The sequence below is a fragment of the Ostrinia nubilalis genome, chromosome 19, assembly GCF_963855985.1.
Source record: "Ostrinia nubilalis chromosome 19, ilOstNubi1.1, whole genome shotgun sequence".
Classification (NCBI taxonomy): domain Eukaryota; kingdom Metazoa; phylum Arthropoda; class Insecta; order Lepidoptera; family Crambidae; genus Ostrinia; species Ostrinia nubilalis.
In genome coordinates, this window is record NC_087106.1 from 6,064,908 (window position 1) to 6,086,554 (window position 21,647).

General features: G+C 36.2%; 1 protein-coding gene across 3 annotated transcripts in view; it reads right to left on the minus strand.

Moving 5' to 3' along the window:
- Nucleotides 1-21,647, minus strand: part of LOC135081103 (E3 ubiquitin-protein ligase goliath-like) — a 75,128-nt gene that overhangs the window by 13,193 nt on the left and 40,288 nt on the right. For all 3 annotated transcript variants that reach the window (XM_063975841.1, XM_063975842.1, XM_063975843.1), the window contains exons 3-4: nt 11,568-11,768; nt 6,118-6,217 (exon numbers count right to left, since the gene is read on the minus strand). In XM_063975841.1, the coding sequence (XP_063831911.1) occupies nt 6,118-6,217; nt 11,568-11,768 (301 nt within the window). The remainder of the gene's footprint in view (nt 1-6,117; nt 6,218-11,567; nt 11,769-21,647) is intronic.

Consider the following 21,647-nt stretch of genomic DNA (forward strand, 5'->3'; position numbering starts at 1 on the left):
ACTAATGACTTTTTATAGTCATATCATTATAAAATGTAAATGAAGGCTCGACAAAAGCAATTGCAATAAAACTATCTGTTCCACTGTGGGATGTAGTATTTGATACTCAACTAATAATTTAAATTACAAAGGTTTTGACGTAACTATGTAAATGCAGTTGTTGTGTGGTTGCGAATGGCAAATAAAGGTAACATCTGTAGTAATGTTTGTTTAGAACGCAGAATGACCATTGGATAAGAGCCCCCATAAAATAGGATGAATATTTATCACTGACACTACAACCGCTGAATTGTATTTCTATAGACAACTAGCTTTTGCCCGCGGTTTCACCCGCGTGAAATTTAGTATGTCACAGATCGTCATAAATTATAGCCTATATGTTAATCTGGGTTATAAACAGTAATACTGTAAAGTTTCAACAAAATCCGTTCAGTAGTTTTTGCGTGAAAGAGTAACAAACATCCAGACATCCAAACATCCAGACATCATGACATCCAAACTTTCGCATTTATAATATTAGTAGGAAGTAGGATAGTAGGATGGGTAGCTATGGGTCTGCATCCTCATCTAACACTATAATGTGACGATCTGGCCGAAGGTGGAAGCGTACTTCACATGGTATTAATAACCATTTGGCAATCTGAAATTACCAAAGAAAAAATATTCAGCGAGTAGACGCAACACACTGTTCAATACATGGCAATGATTAAGTACCTACGAAAGCGGATTATCATTAATCAAAGACTAGAGGCAAAGTAGAGGCGTCAGTAGGCCATCTTAAAGCACCTATTTCATATTTAAGCGGATTATACTACAAAGGCGAATGCGTCACGCAAGGGCAGTGGGTGCAGTAAGTAGTAACGCGATTGTACCGTCGGGTTTCATTGTCAAGGCCTCACTTAGTGGTCGTCGAATGCTATGCACATGCGATTATAGGGACTGAAATAGACGCACTTGTCTTTAAAGTGCAAATGTATTAGTCATTGCGTTATCAAGGCTTCATTAGTAAAGCCTCATAACGTAGAGGTTTAATGTGGACGTCAAAAGAGCGCATAAAGGTGATAATCGTCCAAATAAAAATCTCATAATGCAGTAGGTAGATAGATACGTATTATTAATTATACTGATGAAGTTTATCAAACAATAGCCTTAATCTATACCTAATCAAAAATGAACCTATTTATGTCATTCTATTCATAATTATCCCTAGAGTTTATTAATTTGTTTAATTTTAATCGTAATAAGGAAATAAACAGCAACATTTTTAAAACATATAAACCAAAACAAAATAATTAACACATTTGCCTTAAATAATTTCCACAGGTTATGTTGATTTAGACAAATAATACAGCCGATAGCACATCAAGGTAATCACTTAGGGGGAATGGGCACTTTTGTGCACTTACTTTACTTTAAACCCAACTTCACACACACTCAATAGTCAAGACACTTTAAAGCTTATCAATAAAAATATTTACCACATACTAACAAATAGGTACTTACTACTTGTTATCAGTAAGTGGCTCATAATGAACCTTACTTAATCACTACTTCTAATTAATTTAACCGTTAAAGATGTTAAGCCGGTTATTAACAATGCAGTTGCGTTAACTATTACCAAACAGCGACCCACGACTGCTTCCCACGAATCTGTGATACTTAATTATTATGTGTCAATAGAACTTATTTGAACATGAGCATTGCATTCAGAGAAATATAATGGAAGAAATACTAGAAATTCGCTTTAGCCAGTAACATTGGTTTTTATTAAACTTTAGGCAAATATTTAACCACAATCTCACCTAATATTTCATGTGCAATTTATAAGAATACCTATATTTAAGTTATTTCACATTTTATGTAACACGTCCCTTGTAAAAGCGTTAGTTGCCGGCCTCGAATTGGTCACGAAGTTGTTTTTAACCCAGATTTTAAAACTTTTTATATTATTTATAAAGTAACTGGTAAGGTTAAGTATGTACTAGCCTAAGGTTGGGGCATTTCCGATACCATATCGTAAGAAAACATTATAAAAGTGATTGTTGTTATTACTAAGTACGGACCATAATTATTTATGATTTGGGGTTGTTTTTATTAATATGTACATTAAGTGTATGCTCGTATTGGTATTTTTATGGTCAATCGATAGGCCTGACCCGGTACAGTAAAGTAGAATACTGGAATTTTTCTAAGGAGAGATTACAGACAAAAATATTGAACCAATAGTTCTTCTAAAATAATTAACAAGTGAGAACTGTAACACCGACTGTACATAGTTTTCAAAATGTATAATTAAATCACCGATCAAGTAAAGGGTAGTGTATTCCTCGGTTATACTATGACCTTCTCTGGGCCATAATAAAGAGCTTTTAGTGTACGTAAAATATGATTCCCTAAAAAAAACTATTCCAAAATTTTCATCATTTCAGCCACAGGACGTCCACTGCTGAACATAGGCACATAGGCCTCCCCCAATGACTCTCACATCGAACGGTTGGTCGCGACCTGCATCCAGCGCCTTCCTACCTTTATCAGGTCATCGGTCCACCTCGATCCAAAATTTTAATTCTATTTTTTAAATCACCGTTCAAGTAAAGGGTTCACCCTTTACAGCGCATGCCTCGGTCCTGTTCCGGCCTTCGCCGCGCCATATAAATCTGCGCGCACGCCCCTTATGCGTGCGTGTCGCGTATTTATAAAATAACCACAAAGTCGACAAACACGGCTGTAAATCACTAATGTTTATGTAGGCACTTACTTAGTTAGCGATAGTAGTTTTATGTCGATTTATGATTTAAATAAGGAACTAATTACAAACAAAACAACTGTTAACTACAAATTAATACCAAATTCTAAAAAGTAACTTATAGCTTTATGCCAATTTCAGCTTCTGAATAACTACAATGATACAATTTAACGAACATTTTAAAAATTTACCCGAAATACTGATCATATCACCATCCTTAATTTAATAAATGAAAACTCTTTTGACTTCGACCTCGCATGCGAAGTACAAAATTCTTGCACGCACAGAAAAATTTAGCTTAAACTTTACAACCGCATATTTCAATCTGGAAAAAAGTATAAATCTACTACATAGTAGCCTACTACACTCAGAAAGCATTAAATATCCCACAACTGGGTAAAAAGATCCCTCGACTCTTTTTAGATCTATTATTATTTCAGTCAAGTTTATAGGATCATTGTCTACATCTTATCAATAAAAAAAAGTAAAGTTAACGTCATAAATTGCATCATCAGTAATCGTCCAGATATACCTCCAAACAACAAGTAAACAAAACTATCTTTTGATCCATATCTAATCAATTCAATTTATTATCGACCACTTGGGTCTAATCAGAAATTCCTTCGTTTTGTTTATTTTTGTTGAAACATGCATCAACTTAGAAACTTTAGATCGCAATTTCTGACTCAATTTATTTAAAAAGTCTGCATTATTATGAAGCAATAAAATATAAAGTTCTTTAAAACTTTGTTTGTCATTAAATACTGACTGGAAAATAGCAAGATAATAAGACAATAAAGAGTCATGCAGACTGATAAAGAAAACCAAGAAAAGCACTGATTATGCCTAATCTATTTAGTTACCTACTTGTTGCTCAAATCTGCCACAAGACAGTGATAATTACGTATAGAAAATGTATATTTATCTATACTCAACATCAAATAAACCGCACCTTCCGCGACGCGAACTTTAACGATTTTCTTCTGACACAATCATGGTGCCCCAATAATATTGGTGTTATTTGAAAGCCCAATAAATATCCTTAAAGAAAAACACATTTAATTTCTTAATAAATGATTAACATATACCATAAATGTGACTTGAAAAAATACCTCACTTTGGGCCCACCTATGGGCTAAATTAGACCAATTTTTATGGTTATAAAACCAAATAATGATCTCACGTGTCCTCTTTAACAGATGGATAGCGATTAATCCCAACTTAACAGTTTTATAGCCATAAAAGTTGGCTCTAGCGTAACTACCTATTTTTTGAAGAAGTGACTCTGGATCCTTCTAAAGACACATTTTTGGGGTAAAAACCTTTCCTTTAATGAAATGAAGGTTAGAACTAGGCTTTCAAATGGTGCCAATATTGGTGGGAAGTGGGGAAGCATACGTTTGAAAATGCTTGTCGCGGGAGGTGCGATTTATTTGATGTCGAGTGTATATTAATCTATACTAATATACTAATAATATTATAAATGCGAAAGTAACTCTGTCTGTCTGTCTGTCTCTCTTTCACGCCAAAACAACTGAACCGATTTTGATGAAATTTGGCATCGAGATAGTTTGAGTCCCGGGAAAGGTCATAGGATAGTTTTTATCCCGGTTTTTGAAACAGGAACGCGCGTGATAATATTTTTCTGTGAAAGACAAAATTCCACGCGGCCGAAACCGCGGGCGGAAAGCTAGTTGTTTATATTTCACTATAAAATACACATACACATGCACCGAAGAGGACATCAAACTAAACTCTGTTCTATCGTATGTAGTAGCTGTAGTTACTGTTTTTCAACAAAAATGTTTTATTATGCTATTAACAACTCAATATCACGATAAATATACATTCTCACAATACTTTATCCTCAAAACATAAAATAATATACTAATGTAGGTACAATAAATAGTTATTATCAATGTATAAAACAACAACACTGAAGTGAAAGAATCCAAGAACAGGTAATAAATAATGCAATTTACGATAAACTACAGAATGCCGTCAGTTGAACCGACCAATCTCCTTGAGATGAAAACAAAAATAAACAATGCCGCTCGTATTAACGTCTTATCAGTTTAGGTACACCTTTAAATATTAAAATAACTAAATTATAAACTTTCAAGAAGAAATTGTCTACAGGGTGGAAACGATAAGTGATCTCATTCGATTATTTCTAAACTATACAAGATATCGAAAAAGTAGTTACTGATCCTGAAAGTGCTTTACGAGGTCTATCCAACGGTACCAATAATAGGTTACAGAATTAACTGGATCTATCCCAAAATTTAATGTTTTCAGCCTCCATACTAAATGTATGCCAGCCAAACAATATCAGAAGTATTAATATTTTTTATTAAATAATAAACACTTAAAATTAACTCGTAAATTGCATTCTTATTTGAAATGATTCTCGGAAAACATTTGTTTTAGGCTTTATTTGCTATAATGTTATCAAGACTTGAGTGCCATGACTGTGGTTGTACTAAATGTATGGAAGCTGGAAACATTGAATTTTCCAATGGATCCAGTTTATTTTGTGACCTATTATTGGTATCGTTGGATGGAGCTCGTGAAGCACTTTCAGGATCAGAAACCAGTTTTTAAATATCCTGTAAAGTTTTTAATATTATGTGGTTTATCTAAATGTATGGAAGCTGGAAACATTGAATTTTCGGATAGATTCAGTTTATTCTGTAACCTATTATTGGTACCATTTGAAAGAGCTTATGAAGGACTTTCAGAATCAGTAATCAGTTTTTCGATATCTTGTATAGTTTAGAAATAATCGAATGAGATCACTTAACGTTTCCACCCTGTATAACACAGCAGCGAATGAGACTACTTGAAGTGAACCCATATTCAAGCACACCAAACTAAACTATCCATCAAGGCTCAGTGATGTTTAAATTTTGAGTATTGGTATTTGTTGGGTTTTAATTGGTCCTGGACCGGTGGTTGTGGAAATCCATGGTCTAGCAGTAGACGTCATTTGACTAAAAGTAACGAACCTGTTGAGGGCACTTCGAGGAATAGATTAGGTGCGCTTTGAGGAATGCCTCCAGCGAATACCCTATCAAACAGTAACGTAAGTTTCGTAGTAAGTGCAATAACAGATAGATTACGAATTTACGACTATGACTCCGACGACCTTAAGAAGATAGCTGGCAGGCAGCGGCTGGATAAAAATGCACGTTGATCGTTCGTGTTTTATATTCCTTGGGGAAGGACTACGTCCACCCAGTGGATTGCTATTAGCTGACAATGATGGTGATATCGATCGCACATTGTGTAAGTTCCTTCATGAGACTTACGTCCACCAGTGGATTGCTATTGGCTGAAATGATGATGACGAAAATGACGATAGAACTTACGTCCATTATCGGTCGACAGCTTCATCTTCTCCAGGAGTGTGGTGTCCCTGTCGTTGTAGACCAGCACCGCCGTCGCGTTCGCTTTCCACGCATTTTGCACCTGAAACATAAGAAAATGGAATTTAATTTAAAACCGCACTCAATGGTCCACTCCACGAGTGCACAAGAAAGGCTGCAGTGCGGGAGGAATGGCGACTGATTTTGAGACTTGCCCCCGGACCTGGTGTGACGACCACGATCACTCTGGCAAGAGTGTAGCGACGAAGAAGGTAGGAGGATTCTACTCACTCATATTGTATTTATGTTAACTAATGGGAGATTGGGACTAGAGACACGTATTCGACATTGACACGAAATTCAAGACGAAATCTGAGTTGACCCACACAATCATCATCATCATCATTTCAGCCATAGGACGTCCACTGCTGGACATAGGCCTCCCCCAATGCTTTCCATGTTGATCGATTGGTAGCGGCCTGCGTCCAGCGCTTCCCTGCTACCTTTACGATGTCATCGGGCCACCTTGGTATCACCGGTACACGATAAAGTGATTGAATAAAAGAAGAACAGTTACATCAAATTCGGCAAGTTAAAAATAATAATCGAGTTTGGATGTTTCGACGGAATTTTCTCATGAAAGTTTTCCGTCGTGTCTGCTGAAAAAGATAATATACAAATACCTATCCTTTATTATTTTCCTTTCATACGAAAAGAGTTATTTTGTATTTGCTTCGGAATATTTTTCTAAGCCATCACCAAACGCCCGAAGAATTCTATTCAGAATGTTTGGAAGTTTATCTTTTATAGAAGGGTGAGCTTGTCATCGACAAATACACAATACGTTTACGGAATAATACCTACCTAATTTAATAGACCCCGACGATGATATGTGACTGTGACATATCTATCTTGAAGATAATCTGTATCGAAGTATTAATAGAAATAAATACCTAAAAGTCACCGAGGAGTAAAAAACTGTTGCGATTTGCGAACAAAATCACAGAAAAAAGCTAGTCTGAAATAACGTTAGAACATAATTACGGCTCCAGTTATTAAAAAGAGGATAAATCGTTAGTATTAGGGACAGACCGATTATACCCAAAATGATTGTGTGATACGAGGGGTTTAGCCATATCGCTTTATGTTACTTTATTATGCGTTATCTGACATACAGCAATGGTTGATATCGGGACATCGATTAGGTACATACAACAAAAACGTCAAAGATATACAACATTAATATGAAATTCTGGAAAATGTTTAATATTGCCTGTGTTGCATTTTTATGGTCCTTTGTTCGGTCAGGAATGGTTTATCAGTCGTATGTCACGGAACTCACGGTGTAGACGACAAAAGTAGGTGTATAATCGTGAATGATTTAGGTTTTTACCCAAAAATGTATAAAGCTAAACAAATTAAGTATGTGGACGACCTTTAAAAACGTATTGACTTGATCAATAAAAATAAAACCACAGGAAATAAACTGGTGCAATAACAATAACTTTATAAGTGACACGACTTCTACAAATACATATAATATGTATGTAGTTATCTTAATCTACCCAATCACACTTGAATAATCTGGGAGGAAATCCTATGTTTTGGTGGAATAAACATACATGGACACAAAATCGCACTCTGGGCAGAAGCCAATAACTTGAAAATATTGTATAAAACTTCAAATACTTATGTAAGCTCAGTGAATCCCTTCTCCATTGTGGAGGCTGGCATGATGCCAGTTCTACCATCCTTTGTTACGCCACACTTTATCTCAAACCACTAATTTTAATACTAGAAAGTTCTGCAAATGGAAAGCGTTACGTTGACGAGAAATACGACCAAATGACTATAAAGGTTAGTTATTAAGTAATAAGTAATGCCAGTACGCACCCTTTAGTACAACTGGCATTTGGCCAACTTGAATCATTGCGTCACACTTTCTTAACTGCTTATTAGAATACTTACAATGTATACCTTGGTAAAGCACCTTGCAGTCATATGCTTTTTTGTGCTTAGAAGGAGGAAAGATCCTCCCACTTTCAGAAAATCTCCGTAGTTGCAATTTTCGCAACATATCATAAAATAAACTGAAGCTGTGCGTTAATAGTCAAGTCATGATGAGTCAGGACAAATATAAGTACAAATACTGGATAAGTATAAATATGATACATGTACCTACGTACGTACGCATATTATACTGGATGGAATTAAGATTGATTCATACTTCAAGACTGAGCCCCCAGAAATAAACCCTTACTACACACGTAACACTCACGCGGCAGATAACTTGAGGAGTCAATACTCCGTTATCGGCTGCAGCGGCCTCGTCCTCGGGCTTGGCCACTTCTGGAGCCAGTCGTTGACTAAAGGTCGTTTGATAACTACGAGTATACTTGGATAATTAATTTATTTTCAATTATACGAGTACAGTTGACAGCAGCTGACACTTAATAGTGCGTCCACACTGGGCGAACGGGCTCGCGCGGCAAACTCGACATCCTGCTCACCCTGCTCTTGAGTGAGCAGGATGTCGAGTGTGCCGCGCGAGCCCTTCGCCCAGTGTGGACGCACCACAAAGGTGCGTACTTTTGTTTGCAAACGCGCACCTATTACCACAGCTGTGTTCAGCTTTAATGTGCTGTCGTCTGTAACAGCTTTTAAGAATATGTAATTGTGTAGTTCTAATACAATGAAAATTTAGATAGTCTTATGTGCTGTTGACAGTACCTTCGTAAGTAACTCACTCAAGTATAACTCTGTCTGTACGCTTAACAGTGGTTTAACCTTGATAAATTTTGGTTTGAGATGGCTTAGACCTAGAAGAATTTATTTAGGCTATCCTTTGATGTTAAAATGTTTGTGGTGGACCATGCACCATTATCTATCATGTCATGTTAGGTAAATAAATGTTTTATATGCCTTTTAATCTTTAATAGATGCAAAATAAACAATTCCGTGACAGGCCAAAAGCTAAAAATACTAGTACCTATTGATGTTTCTAGAATAGTTAAACGTAGGTTAACGTTCTAGTTAAATCAGGTTTTTAATTATTCAATAGTAATGGCAGAACATTCCAAACAGTCGAAATATTAATTTATTTATAAGATTTATTTTTGTCTGTCGTCATCATTTTCTAGAATTGACAAAGCGTGACCTAGAAAACTTTTTAAATCTATACAATACTTGTTTACTAACAGTCGTTGCTAAACTTGTTCCTAACCTACTGGTTAGGATTTTGATAATTAATACAAACTAAATTTATAAAACAATTTTAGGAACATAATTAAATAAATGGGCCTCTGGTAAAAATAGTCCTCCTGATAAGTAGAGACAAAATATTCGGAAAAATCACAGTCGAAAAAATACGTGTTGTTTTAAAAATTTGCACGTACATGCTAATTAAATGTAAATTTTAATGTAAAACTGTTTTAAATGTTCATGGTCCATACAACCAGTACAGTCAGGGTCGTCTTCTTTCATCTGCCTACAGTATCAACTCGAAATACCTTCCTGAGTTCAACCAACTTTAAACCTCGACAGGATTGTAAGTACGAAATAACAATATTGCTTGCCTACTTATAATATGTATTATATTTCCAATCCAATCCAATCGCTTATACAGAAATGATTCCTCTTGCAATATTAAATTTAGACATAGTTTTCTATTATTGAAACAGAACAAGACCAAAGCAAATGGCGACAAGGCACACTTAGGCTTGAGGGCTAACTATTTTAATAAAACATCCTAATTAACGGTCTACAGACACAATCGATTCGCTTTCAAATAATGATAAGTAGGATGTTTTAACAGACTTCAAAAAAGGGGGTACCTACTTCTTAAAGGTCAAGATCTAATAGCAGAACAAAAGCAATACGAAAAATTCCCTACTAACAAACGATCTGATACCACGATTCGTGATAACCTTAGAGTTCACGGGAATCGATTGTCTCGATCGAACCACGAAGGCAGAGACGAAGGTCGTCTGCCCTAGTCCGGCGATGTTATCAGGCGAGGGTAGAACGAATTACTTCTATTAGAGGTACATTGACCCTAGAGTAGGTTTCCGTTGAAGGGCTAACGATCAGATCAGAGGCAGTATGTGTCAGAACTTAGGAGGTTCCTTGACTTTGTCTACCTGTTGAGTTTTTACGCCTAAACCGCTAAACCAATTTTGGCGTTCCGATAGACGGGACTTAGAAGGATACCTTTTGCACACCTTTTGTGAGCCAAACGACGAATGGGAAAGCCATGATTTCTCAAATGATGGAAACAGTAACAGCGTGTTTCTAATTGCAGAGCACGCAATAAAATCTCTTTGCAACTGGTTAATTATGGTTAAATATTCGTAGACGACCCGGCAGGCGAAAGAAAGAATCGTTTATACTACAAACAAAACATATACTCCAACGTCATTTATATGAACAACATCACACATAAAATAAAATACGCTTATTCTTACAGTTATCATTTTATGACTGGTATTTTTATATTACTGGCAACAACCCGGAAACTCTAGAATGCCTTATCACGTTCAGGGTCACTACGAGTGGATGCTCTTTGTGAATGTTATCTTAAGGGCAAGGAAGAGCCTTATTGAATGCTTTCGCACTACATTGACTGTTGGGGAAACGATCGCAGCCAACGACCGCCAGAGGCCGCGTGCTATCAGCCCATCAGAACCCTCAGGGTTATTGGGTGGATGTTCCCATTACGGTGAATTGCATTTGCAATCTTACTTTAAAGATATCAATGGAGTCAGGGGTTCACGTGAACGCCCTCTAAGGACTCTTGAATTAATCAATGGTTCAACTTTAACGTCAGTTTTATATCGAGTTGGTTAAACACTTGATTGACAGCTTGTGTTAGCAATGACGAGTATATTATTATTCACAAGCATGATGGGTAAGGTCGAACAAATCGTGTTTACGCAAGTCGCGTCGCTTTTGTAGCGTTTATGATACGGTCTAATGAATTACCTACCTACGCTAGAAAAGGAGGAATCATTAGACAAAGCTTTGAGCAAAGCTTTTGATAGCAGCGGCTAAATTCAACTGAGTAAGTCCTAATCACCCGATTATTTTCCTGAGTATATCCATCCATACTCGACGATCAAGGGGTATATATCAAGTTATTTTGGGCTCAACAAACCCACTTAAAACCCTGGAAATAACGGAGCCCTTTGTCTATCATCATCAACAGCCCTTTACAGTCCATTGCTGGACTATGAGCCTCCTCCACTGTAGTGGAGGGTTTTGCCATAATCCCCACGCTTGGCAGACGGGTTGGAGATCGCAGTTTAGAAGATTGATGTTTTTCAGAGAGCGCTGCTGCCCGTTCTCTGTTTGATGTGTAGTCCCTAAGTCGCCTCTTACGACACTTGTGGGAAGAGTAGGGGTTGGTGACAATGTATTCTACTCTGCCGTCACGGCACGAAATGACATCCACAGACCTTAATTTCAAAGTTGCAGCTCCCGCGCTTGATGACAGCGATCCACGGCTCGGTGGGCAGCGGGTCATTGGGGGCAGCCACCGACAGCAGCGGCCAGGAACACCCCGTGTGGTCCTTCTCGCCGTCCGGGCCTTTCGCGCGGACGTGCACCGCGACTCCCCGGGACGACAACGCGATGAAGCCCTCTCCATACTTCCCCGACTGTGGACAAAGGAAAGTGGCATTTTGAGCAGTTATAGATTATGGACAAGGCCCCTATCGTTAACAGCCAATCTATAGGCTTGAAGAAGCCAATCAAACAAAATGTGGCACACCAAATTTCGTTTAAAAATTGAGAACAAAAACTAGTCAGTGAGTAAAATGGATTAACATTAATGAAATGCATAATATTTTTATAAGACAATTGAATTTAAATCTTATTATCACAAATGTTATCTCTGATTTCATTCACATAATTACATACGAGTACAGCACTTGATATTAAACGGGCGCGCTTTAAATTTCCCTTGAGAGTAACCGAAATGTAGCATGATAATATTCTGACAAGTCTGGATAATGGTTTCCAGCTTGGCAAACGTGTAAAATTTTTATCTTTTAACAATTATTATAATAATTATGATACACTTAATTAAAACAATGAAAAAACCGCAAAATACTATGTTTTCACGTGCCCAGACGGAAGAATGACTATCAGGAGATTGACACGAAACCATTTAATTATCATCAATATGCATATTGACCGCTATGAGTCAGTACATTGTGGATATCATGAATATTTCATTTCTATTTGTATGAACCCGAGTAGGTATGCATTGTAAATGGGCGATAAACCACAAAACAGAAACATACCAACGCACTATGTTATTGTTTACACTTCTTGTGAGAAGCACGCGTATCAATACTTTCTACCTGACCTATGGCAACATGGGAATTTGTGTTTTGTCCGTCCGTGTTAAAATTGAAATCAAAAGGTCCTAGTCCTACAATAATAAATAAATTATTGATTCATCATCATCGTATGTACTACTATAACAGAATCGATAGGTAGGCAGTTTAATTTTCCTTGTTTACGCGTATCAATCTATTTTAAACTAATGATTGTTTTTGTTTTCATTGTGGTGGCGAATTACGAAATAATTTACGCAAACGCCTTTAATTGAGTTCAATTAAACAGAAAGTTTCATAATCGTTTTAAAAGATGACGACGATTCAATTGTTTTATTGCGTCAATGTCGCAAAAACATATTTAATTAAAATCAAATGTAAATGGTAACTTTATAATTTTTATAATATTATGACAGATTTTTATGGTAATAATAGATAACTTATTAATTAGTAAGAAGTAAGCTTAACGCCTTTAAAAGGTATTATAATTGGCATATTAATTTTACAATAACTACATAAACCATTGTTGTTATTAAGGTAAATTATACATATTTAAATCAGATCACATTAGTCGAATACTTAATTTTCTGAAAGAAGCAGAACAGTAATTGAGTTAGTAGCGATGCTTTCAGAATTAGCCCACAAGCTTTTTGAAAAGTTTTTGTTTATACTGTAATTGAATATCTTGTTACCACTTTCTAAGAAATATATATATTTTTTAATTTGAACATGTATAACATTTCTTAGTTAACGCCTAGTACGCCTACATACCTAGGACTCAAACGAAGCCTTTTATAAACCCACCCAATACTTGTCCCTGTCCATTTTTACCTTGTACCATTAATTTGTTACTTAAGCATCGCCTACGGTAATTGTGTTACTAAACAATTAGGTACAGGAAAATGTACATTGTTTTGCTAATTAAGCAAAGTAATTAATAACAAAAACCTTTAATTGAATCGGGTCACTGAATATCATTATCTGCGTTTGTTGGAAATAGGAACAAATAATATGTTACTTATTAAGGGTTGTGGATTAGGTATTTTTGAAACAAAAGGAACTAACAATATGTTGCGCGACAGAAGTAGGTAACTTATTTTGATATTAGATTTTTTTAATCCAAGGCGCGTACTATAAAACGTATCTAAAAAATATGAAGAATAAACTCAAAAATGAGACTAATCTCAGCATTTCAGAACCTTTGCATCTTGAAGAATGCTTGAACTTGAACCGAGTTTTGAGTGTTGTAGCACAAAAGTTGTAGTATCATAATAATACGGGTATCAGTATTTTTTACTGACAGAATTTTTATCACACGTACCTAAACAAGCATATCGAAATAAAGCGATCAGCAAGAACCAATAGCTATTGAATAAAAAACTGAAGTACCTGTGAGAACCGATTTAATCTAATTTTCCGCGTTAGAAACCATTTAAAGTCTACGAATCACGATTCAGATTCATATTCAACATTAAATCGGCGTCATGTAATACACCAAACATAATTTTGTGGAAAAATAACATTTATTAGAGCCACAGTTACCTTGACGTGTGCTGTAGAGACAATCGTTACATTTTTAAGATGTCTGACAGCATATTCGATGGGCTTCGAGAAACACCTTGGTGTCGAATATTTATTCAGAGCACAACGCCATCTGACACCACTTTATAAACACAACCTATGATCAACAAAAACAAACAAGCATTTTGCGATTTTGATACAGCCAGCGCTAAAATTTAATAAAATCATTTGAATTTGACATTTCATTGTTCCCTAAGGCCCAGAACAAACGGTGAAACGCAATTGCAACGAAACTGTAACTTTCTGATGATTCTGATGAATGAAACTGAAACTGAAAGTTTCAAACTGGTCGCGTCCTGTGTGGTCTCTCAACGGACGCTATGGCAGAAACTTAGATGCAACTCAAAAGTAACTAGCAGTTGCAGTGTCGTTGCAATTGCGTTTCACCGTGTGTTCTGGGCCATAGAAGTAGTTGTGTGATTAAATCATGTAAGCCAAGTAAAGCCGATAAAGTTTCATTAATTTAATTCATATTAATTTTATTTATTAACCAGGAGTCTTTGTTTTTGTATTGTATGCTGTTGTATTGTTATTGTTATGACGAAGTCATTTTTTAAATAACTTTGGAACTTGTTAACATAATTTATCAGACCGGAACTTCCTTAAATGTATGCAAAATCATGACAATAAGGAAAGGAATAACAAAACACATCCATTGTTATTAGATGAATTGAAGGGGACACTTTGCGAACATCAAGCCTCCCGACCCCGTCTGGCCAGTGCAGCGTTCGGAGTGTAGGCCATAGGCCTCTGGTAAATTAAAGGGGGTTTTATGCTCCTGCATTGGAGACTAAATGAACTGATGATGATGTCCCATAGTCGCCTCTTACGACATCTACGAGAAAAGTCGAAGAGGTCTTATTCTACTCTATTTAAACCACACGGCCATACTGATAGTGAATAACAAATTATTTAACTCTCAGGTACATATTTAGTATGAGAGACTTGCGCACGCACAGACAGCCGTGATTCTAATTCGTAATGTAGATTAGCAAGCCGATGCTTCCGCTTCCTCGTCTAACAATGACGTTATTTATCTGTATTTCGTCAGTTTGTATTATTTTATTGTAAAAATATATTGAAATAAATACAAAATGCAATCTTGGGTCTGATAGGACAAATAGTTATTTATAATAATCCTGCAACCTTCTAATACAAACAGACACAGTAAGAAAGAAAAGCACAACAAACCCGTTCAAAACAAATGAACGATTGTTTTAGAAGCATCCTTTGTGTTTGATTACGAATCTAATGTTGATTTAATTACACATGATCGTACTTAATTGATAAGGAAAAAAGTGATCCAACAAATGACTTCCCAAGGTGTCTCGACGTATCTCTATTTGATAAATTACCTAAGGCAGTATAATAATGATTCACATACTAAGTGTTGAGTCAGCTATGTGTCTCTGGATTCTCACTAATATTGCTATCATATCATACAAAGAGGACACACAATCAGAAGCCAAACATGCTGTGTACATAGGTAAGTGTATCACGATAGAATATTTTTAAACAAGAGCAGATTAAAATTACATTCCTAAGAAATTCATAATCACGGCTCTTATTATTTTCTTGTTCCTTCGTAATAGCAAATATTTGTTTTACGTAGAAATATTTGCAATCAGAATACCATTATGCGCCTTGTTTCTTTTCTCAATAAATATAATATTAATGGACATAGATAAATGAAAGAAGAAAACAATATTATCGCATTTTTTTCCCTTTTCTGTTATGCAAGTTTCGATCTGTGACAGATTGTCCACAATACCATTAACTGACTATTGTGATATTGTCAAGGTCTAGAAGCTAGTGGTGGTTCTACAAAAAAGCGATTGCGCGGGAGGCACCTTACTGAATTTCCTTGTTCTTTTTTATATTTTTACGGTTCAACCTTTATATGTATTTATTACACGATCAAACATAACATTTGCGGGACAATTAACTGATCGAGCCGATTGTGTCAAAACGCGTCGCTTTACAAAACACGCGTCGTGTTCAACACAAACGTTTGTATGTACACGCCTGTAATGAAAGTGATTCATATGTCCACGACTTTATCAATGATTCACATGGCGGCAATAGGCGATGGAAATGTATAACTACACAAAGCTTAAAAGCTGCAACGCTGCAAGTTAATTTTTATTGTTTAAAGGCTTGATAGTTTTTTTTTTCAGAGACCAAATCAAAACTAATAAATTATGTAACAAAGTAAAACAATATTCGTGGTAGCATGAGAAGACATGCACTGATGAATTTATTTCACTGTTTTTTAAACTTTCCACCATAACAGCTGTTTGCAGCGGAAAACAGTATAAAACTGTTCTTTCATCTTTAGTGCATGTTCGTACTTCGTACTCCATACATAATTATGTAATCGTATAGTGTAACAAATTACAACTCCCATCACTTGTATGTTCAATGTCAAATGTTCGTCCTCTAGACTCTAACTTCGCGTGGGTGCTCCTTTATATGTGTCTATTTATCCTATAACGCGACGGGCAGAAGTGATAACAAAGTAAGTACAAACAAACTATACTACAATCATCATAAAGATAGGCACCGATATAATAATAAGTCTGTTTGGATTAGATAAACCGATAGATTAAAATACAAAAGAGAGTGGATAGCTGGATATTGGTGTGTAATGTTATATCTATTATTAATCTTTGCTGACATTGCAAGGAACAACGCGAAAACAAAACTGTTAAGGTAGGAACACTACTGTGTATGTTTAGGTGTAACTTCTGTGCGGTTTTGTTTGATGATTAACACACAATACACCATTAAAATTAAAACCACAGTCTAATATCATTAGTAAGTCACAACAGATAAATCTAAATGCGATTGTTTATGACTAATCTATACTAATATTAATACTATACTAAAATGCGAAAGTAACTCTGTCTGTCTGTCTGTCTCTCTTTCACGCCTAAACACTGGACCGATTTTTATAAAATTTGGCAGGGACATAGTTTGAGTCCCAGGAAGGACATAGGATAATTTTTATCCCGGTTTTTTAAACAGGGACGCGCGCGATAAAGTTTTTCTGTGACAGACAAAATTCCACGCGGGCGAAGCCGCGGGCGGAAAGCTAGTATTTACATAATACGATACAAGTTTTTTTTGTTCGAATAATAGACATTAATAAACTGTAAACTGTTTTTTGCGAAGGATATGTTTTTCGCACTGTAGTCTCTCGTGTATAAGTAGATTAAGTAGGTACTACAACATTCGACAGGCTCTTCCAAGTTTTAAGTAATCTTTCAGTATCTCTTCAGTAATTTTCACAACCGACCTTCACAACGTAGGTGTAAAAAGTGCTAATCAAACCTGACACAGTAATCGTGACTGTGACGAGTTTGTCAATCGATTCTATAGTTACGAATCAATTTGAAGTCCCCAAATTATACCAACTTTACTTAGGTTAATTATTTATGATGAATTGAAATGATATTGCATTAAGGCTTGTTTCACCAGTTTATGTAGGCTGGCTTAACTATGTTACTTCTATTTTAAATACTATAATTATTTTATGAATGAAGCACAATAAAGCGATCTTTACCTATTAGGTGAGTGATACCATGATGAATTTGAACCTAATGGTAGAACAGTGTGTGGAGATAAATCTATTTTCGTATTGAGTATAAAATAAATTAAGAGTAACATTGTATTTATATTCAAAATAGACTTTGAACTTGGGTAATATTTTTTGGGTTCCACTAAGACCAGTGGAACCCAAAAAATATTGCCTACTCAACTATAACCCTATTACCTACTCACTAAGTCTCTGATTGTTTCTTTCTATTTGTAAGCAGAACGTGGACCTCATGAAATTTTAATCCTATTAATGTTCTAAAATAAAATAATCAACATAAAATCTAATAATCAACATAAAATCTTTATCTTTAGTTCATGTTTAGATTTTTTGTCTTCAGTCTTGTAAGTTAGACCCTCAGATCATAGAAAGAGAATAGATATGAAGTCGCGCGTAACTACAACGAGAACCAGTGTCCCCACATATCCCCCACCACAGCTCCCACACACACATTCAACTGTGTAAAAACAAAGCGACTGAGAGTCTACGACAACATGTGCAACCGGCTTAAAGGAGTCAGTTCCATTTTGTATGGACGAAAAACTCAGAATCAATTATTGGGACTAAATGAAGTTACCTTTTTTTTTTTTTTTTTTTTTTTTTTTTTTTTATGTGATAGGAGGCAAACGAGCAAACGGATCACCTGATGGTAAGTGATTACCGTCGCCCATAGACACCCGCAGACCCAGGGGCGTTACAGGTGCGTTGCCGGCCTTTAAGGTAAAGATACGCTCTCCTCTTGAAAGATTGCAGGTCGTATCCGTCCGGAAACACCGCAGACGACAGTCCATTCCACAGTTTGGTTGTACGGGGCAGAAAGTTTCTAGAGAAACGTACTGTTGTGGACTGCCAACCATCTAAGTGATGGGGGTGGAAGTGCTGTCGGGTAGATACCTTAAATTAATTTACCCCAACCAAAGCTCAATGTCGTTATCGATGGAGTATAGAAGTTATAGACTGACAAAGTTTGTATGAAAAGTCATGGGTTAAGTAGGTACTTGCGATTTTTACCAGTATTTACAACATTGGTAATATATTATTATTTACTTTAATAATAATAACAGGATCACTATAATTATTATTAACTACTATCGCGCATTAACTTTTTAATTATGGCGAAATTCGTACCGCCTATGTTTATAAAAAATAATGCCTATATTAGGCTTTCAACTAGCTCTTATAGTAATTACATAGTTGACAGTTACTAATCCCTTCTACTATTGTTATTGTTTTTGTAAAAACTTAAAAATCGCAAGCAACTCAGATTTTTTCATTTAAAATTAGAAAATAGAAAATAATAATTTACTTCTATTTATCGATAATAGGAAACCGTATTAGAACACGAGCCCTGCACTATGTTACGACTGGCACATGCGGCCGTACTGTGTATTTTCACGCGTCAGTGGATATCGGAAGAAATAAAATACATTGCGCAGTAGTTACGCATGACATAAAGTGGTTGCTAACTAAATCGTCAATGTACAACGTGTTTGAATTTTTATCACCACTAATTTCGATATCGCAGTAAATGTCACGGCACTGAATTCGTTCGTAAAAATGTTTAGTTTTTTTTATTTATAAGCAAAATACCAATGGATTTGCAATACTTACATGTGGTAAATGACTTCATTGTTCCTGTAGTTCTTCGTTTCACTTATGTTATTGCACGTTACGACGCATTATCCAACAATATCGGAGAACATTTCCTCAGTACGACTGAATCGCGACTAACCTGGCGTCGCGGGCGATGTTCGTTTCTGGGCATATCGCGGAGACACGCGCCACGCCCCCGTTTCACATCTATTCCCTTCTATGATCTGAGGTTAGACCTTACGAAACCCTACATGTGCGAGTCCGACTCGCACTTGGCCGGTTACCTCCACAATCTCTCACCAGTTTTCAATTTGCTTAAATTTACATAAACGTCTTATGTAAATTATACAAGATAACGTTTACACGTTCCCGAAAACTAAAACACAAACTGATTTTAAAGCATTTGATTATGTTCCAAGAATAAATATTATAATGTAATTGAATTACAATTTTATCACTTACGACGTAATCTTTAATGTGTCATAAGTCGGTAATAAATCTATTGGTTATGGTAATAATCGCCAGATGAGCTTATTTATCGGACTGGCCAGCTGATTGTGCAGTCAATTAAACCACTTACTTGTTACAAAAGATTTATTCGATCATGTGATTTTTATCCTTCTGATTCAGAGTTCATTAGAGGATCACAGAACTATGTTATCGGAAATAAAACATGTGGCTTAGAAGGCCATCTAAGTTTCCTTAAAAAGCCTTAAATGTTTAAAATAAAGTACAAAAATCAAATAATTCCCAATTTATGGAGTCTATCGCCGCAATCTTCTCCATCATAAAAATAATACTAAAATAATAAGGAATAATAAACTTTGAAAACAAATACCGATAATTGACTGTTAGCTTTAAGTTAACGTCTTCGAGTGCGCTTCAATCTTTAATAGCGGTTGTTTCAGCAACAGTTTAAACAATTTAGTGTAGCCAATAAATTGTCCTTGCAATTACCGCCCCTGAGTGTAACGAACAGCTATTGCAATTACAATTATTTTCAATTACTCGTTACACCGTCAGATAAAACAATTCAGGGCTCATTATCCAGGCGATTACGTAACTTTGTATTGTAACAACCATCATACAACGGCAACACATCAGACTTCACGTTTTCATTGTAAAATAACACTTATTACAACTACATAACCACGTTGTAATTGCCTTATAATATAAGTAGGTAAATAAACATTATTTATTTCAGACAATTTTAAAAGTACATATTTAGCGGGTTCGAAATAAACATAAACACAAAACAATAACAAATTCAAAAAACTTGTACCCTGTGCAGGGACGGACCATCATGGGGGTTGATAAGACCCCATGATCAGTCTCTGCACAAGACACTTCCATAGCAGCGATGTGTATCTGTCCGCTAGGGTTGCTGTGGCGACTGGCTCGCACCCTGGCCTGGTGATACAGATTTCTTGCGTATTATGGCGCTAAACCCGTCTGTTTGGTAATCCGCAAACATCCCTGATGCGCTACAAAAACTATAATAATAATATGCTGTCGTCTGTACCTTTAATTTGCTCTCATACGGGCCTGAAAGGTAGGTAACTTTCCCTATTCAACAATATCTTCTTGATAACGATATTATCAGTTTAATTTTAGAATCGATTGCAACGTCACCGATAAGAATAACAGTGGTCGTTAAATCTCGACGATAATATAATCAAAATAAAGGTTTCATTACCGAAACGAGGCGAAGAACTCGATTCTAAATCAAGCATCGTTCGTTCGTCGTTCGTTTCAGCCAAATGACGTCCACTGCTGGACAAAGGCCTCCCCCAAGGTTTTCCACAATGCACGGTCCTGCGCTGCCCGCATCCAGGCTCTTCCCGCGACCTTTACCAGATCGTCGGTCCACCTAGTAGGAGGCCTGCCCACGCTACTACGTCTTCCAGCCCGTGGTCGCCACTCGAGTCGCCAATCAAGCATAAATTCTAAATTATGGCTGAAACTTCGCAACAGACGGTAACAACAACATTGAACATCATTATCAAAATGGAAAAAACTGCCAAAGCTTAGTCTATGTGAACTGAGATGAGTGCATGAAATTAATGCAGATAACAAACTTATCACTCGAATAGGATTAGAGATAAAATGTCATGTTTATACAAAGAGGGCAAACCACAACAATACCTACACCTAAAGGCTGAGTTGCACCACCTAACTTTAACTGTAACTACGGTGCTTTTTGTATGGATTTTTAACGTTAGTTAAAGCTAAAGTAAGATGGTGCAACCCAGCCTAAGTCGCTGTAATACGCTGTTATCAAAGATTGTGCAACCGAAATATTTGACAGCTTATCGCAAAAAATATATAAGAGCCATTGTTCGTCACACGCCGACCTGAAAATGATTCACGTGGTTTAAGACCTTTGTGTCAGTACAAAGATACTTAGTGAGCCGTGAACGCTG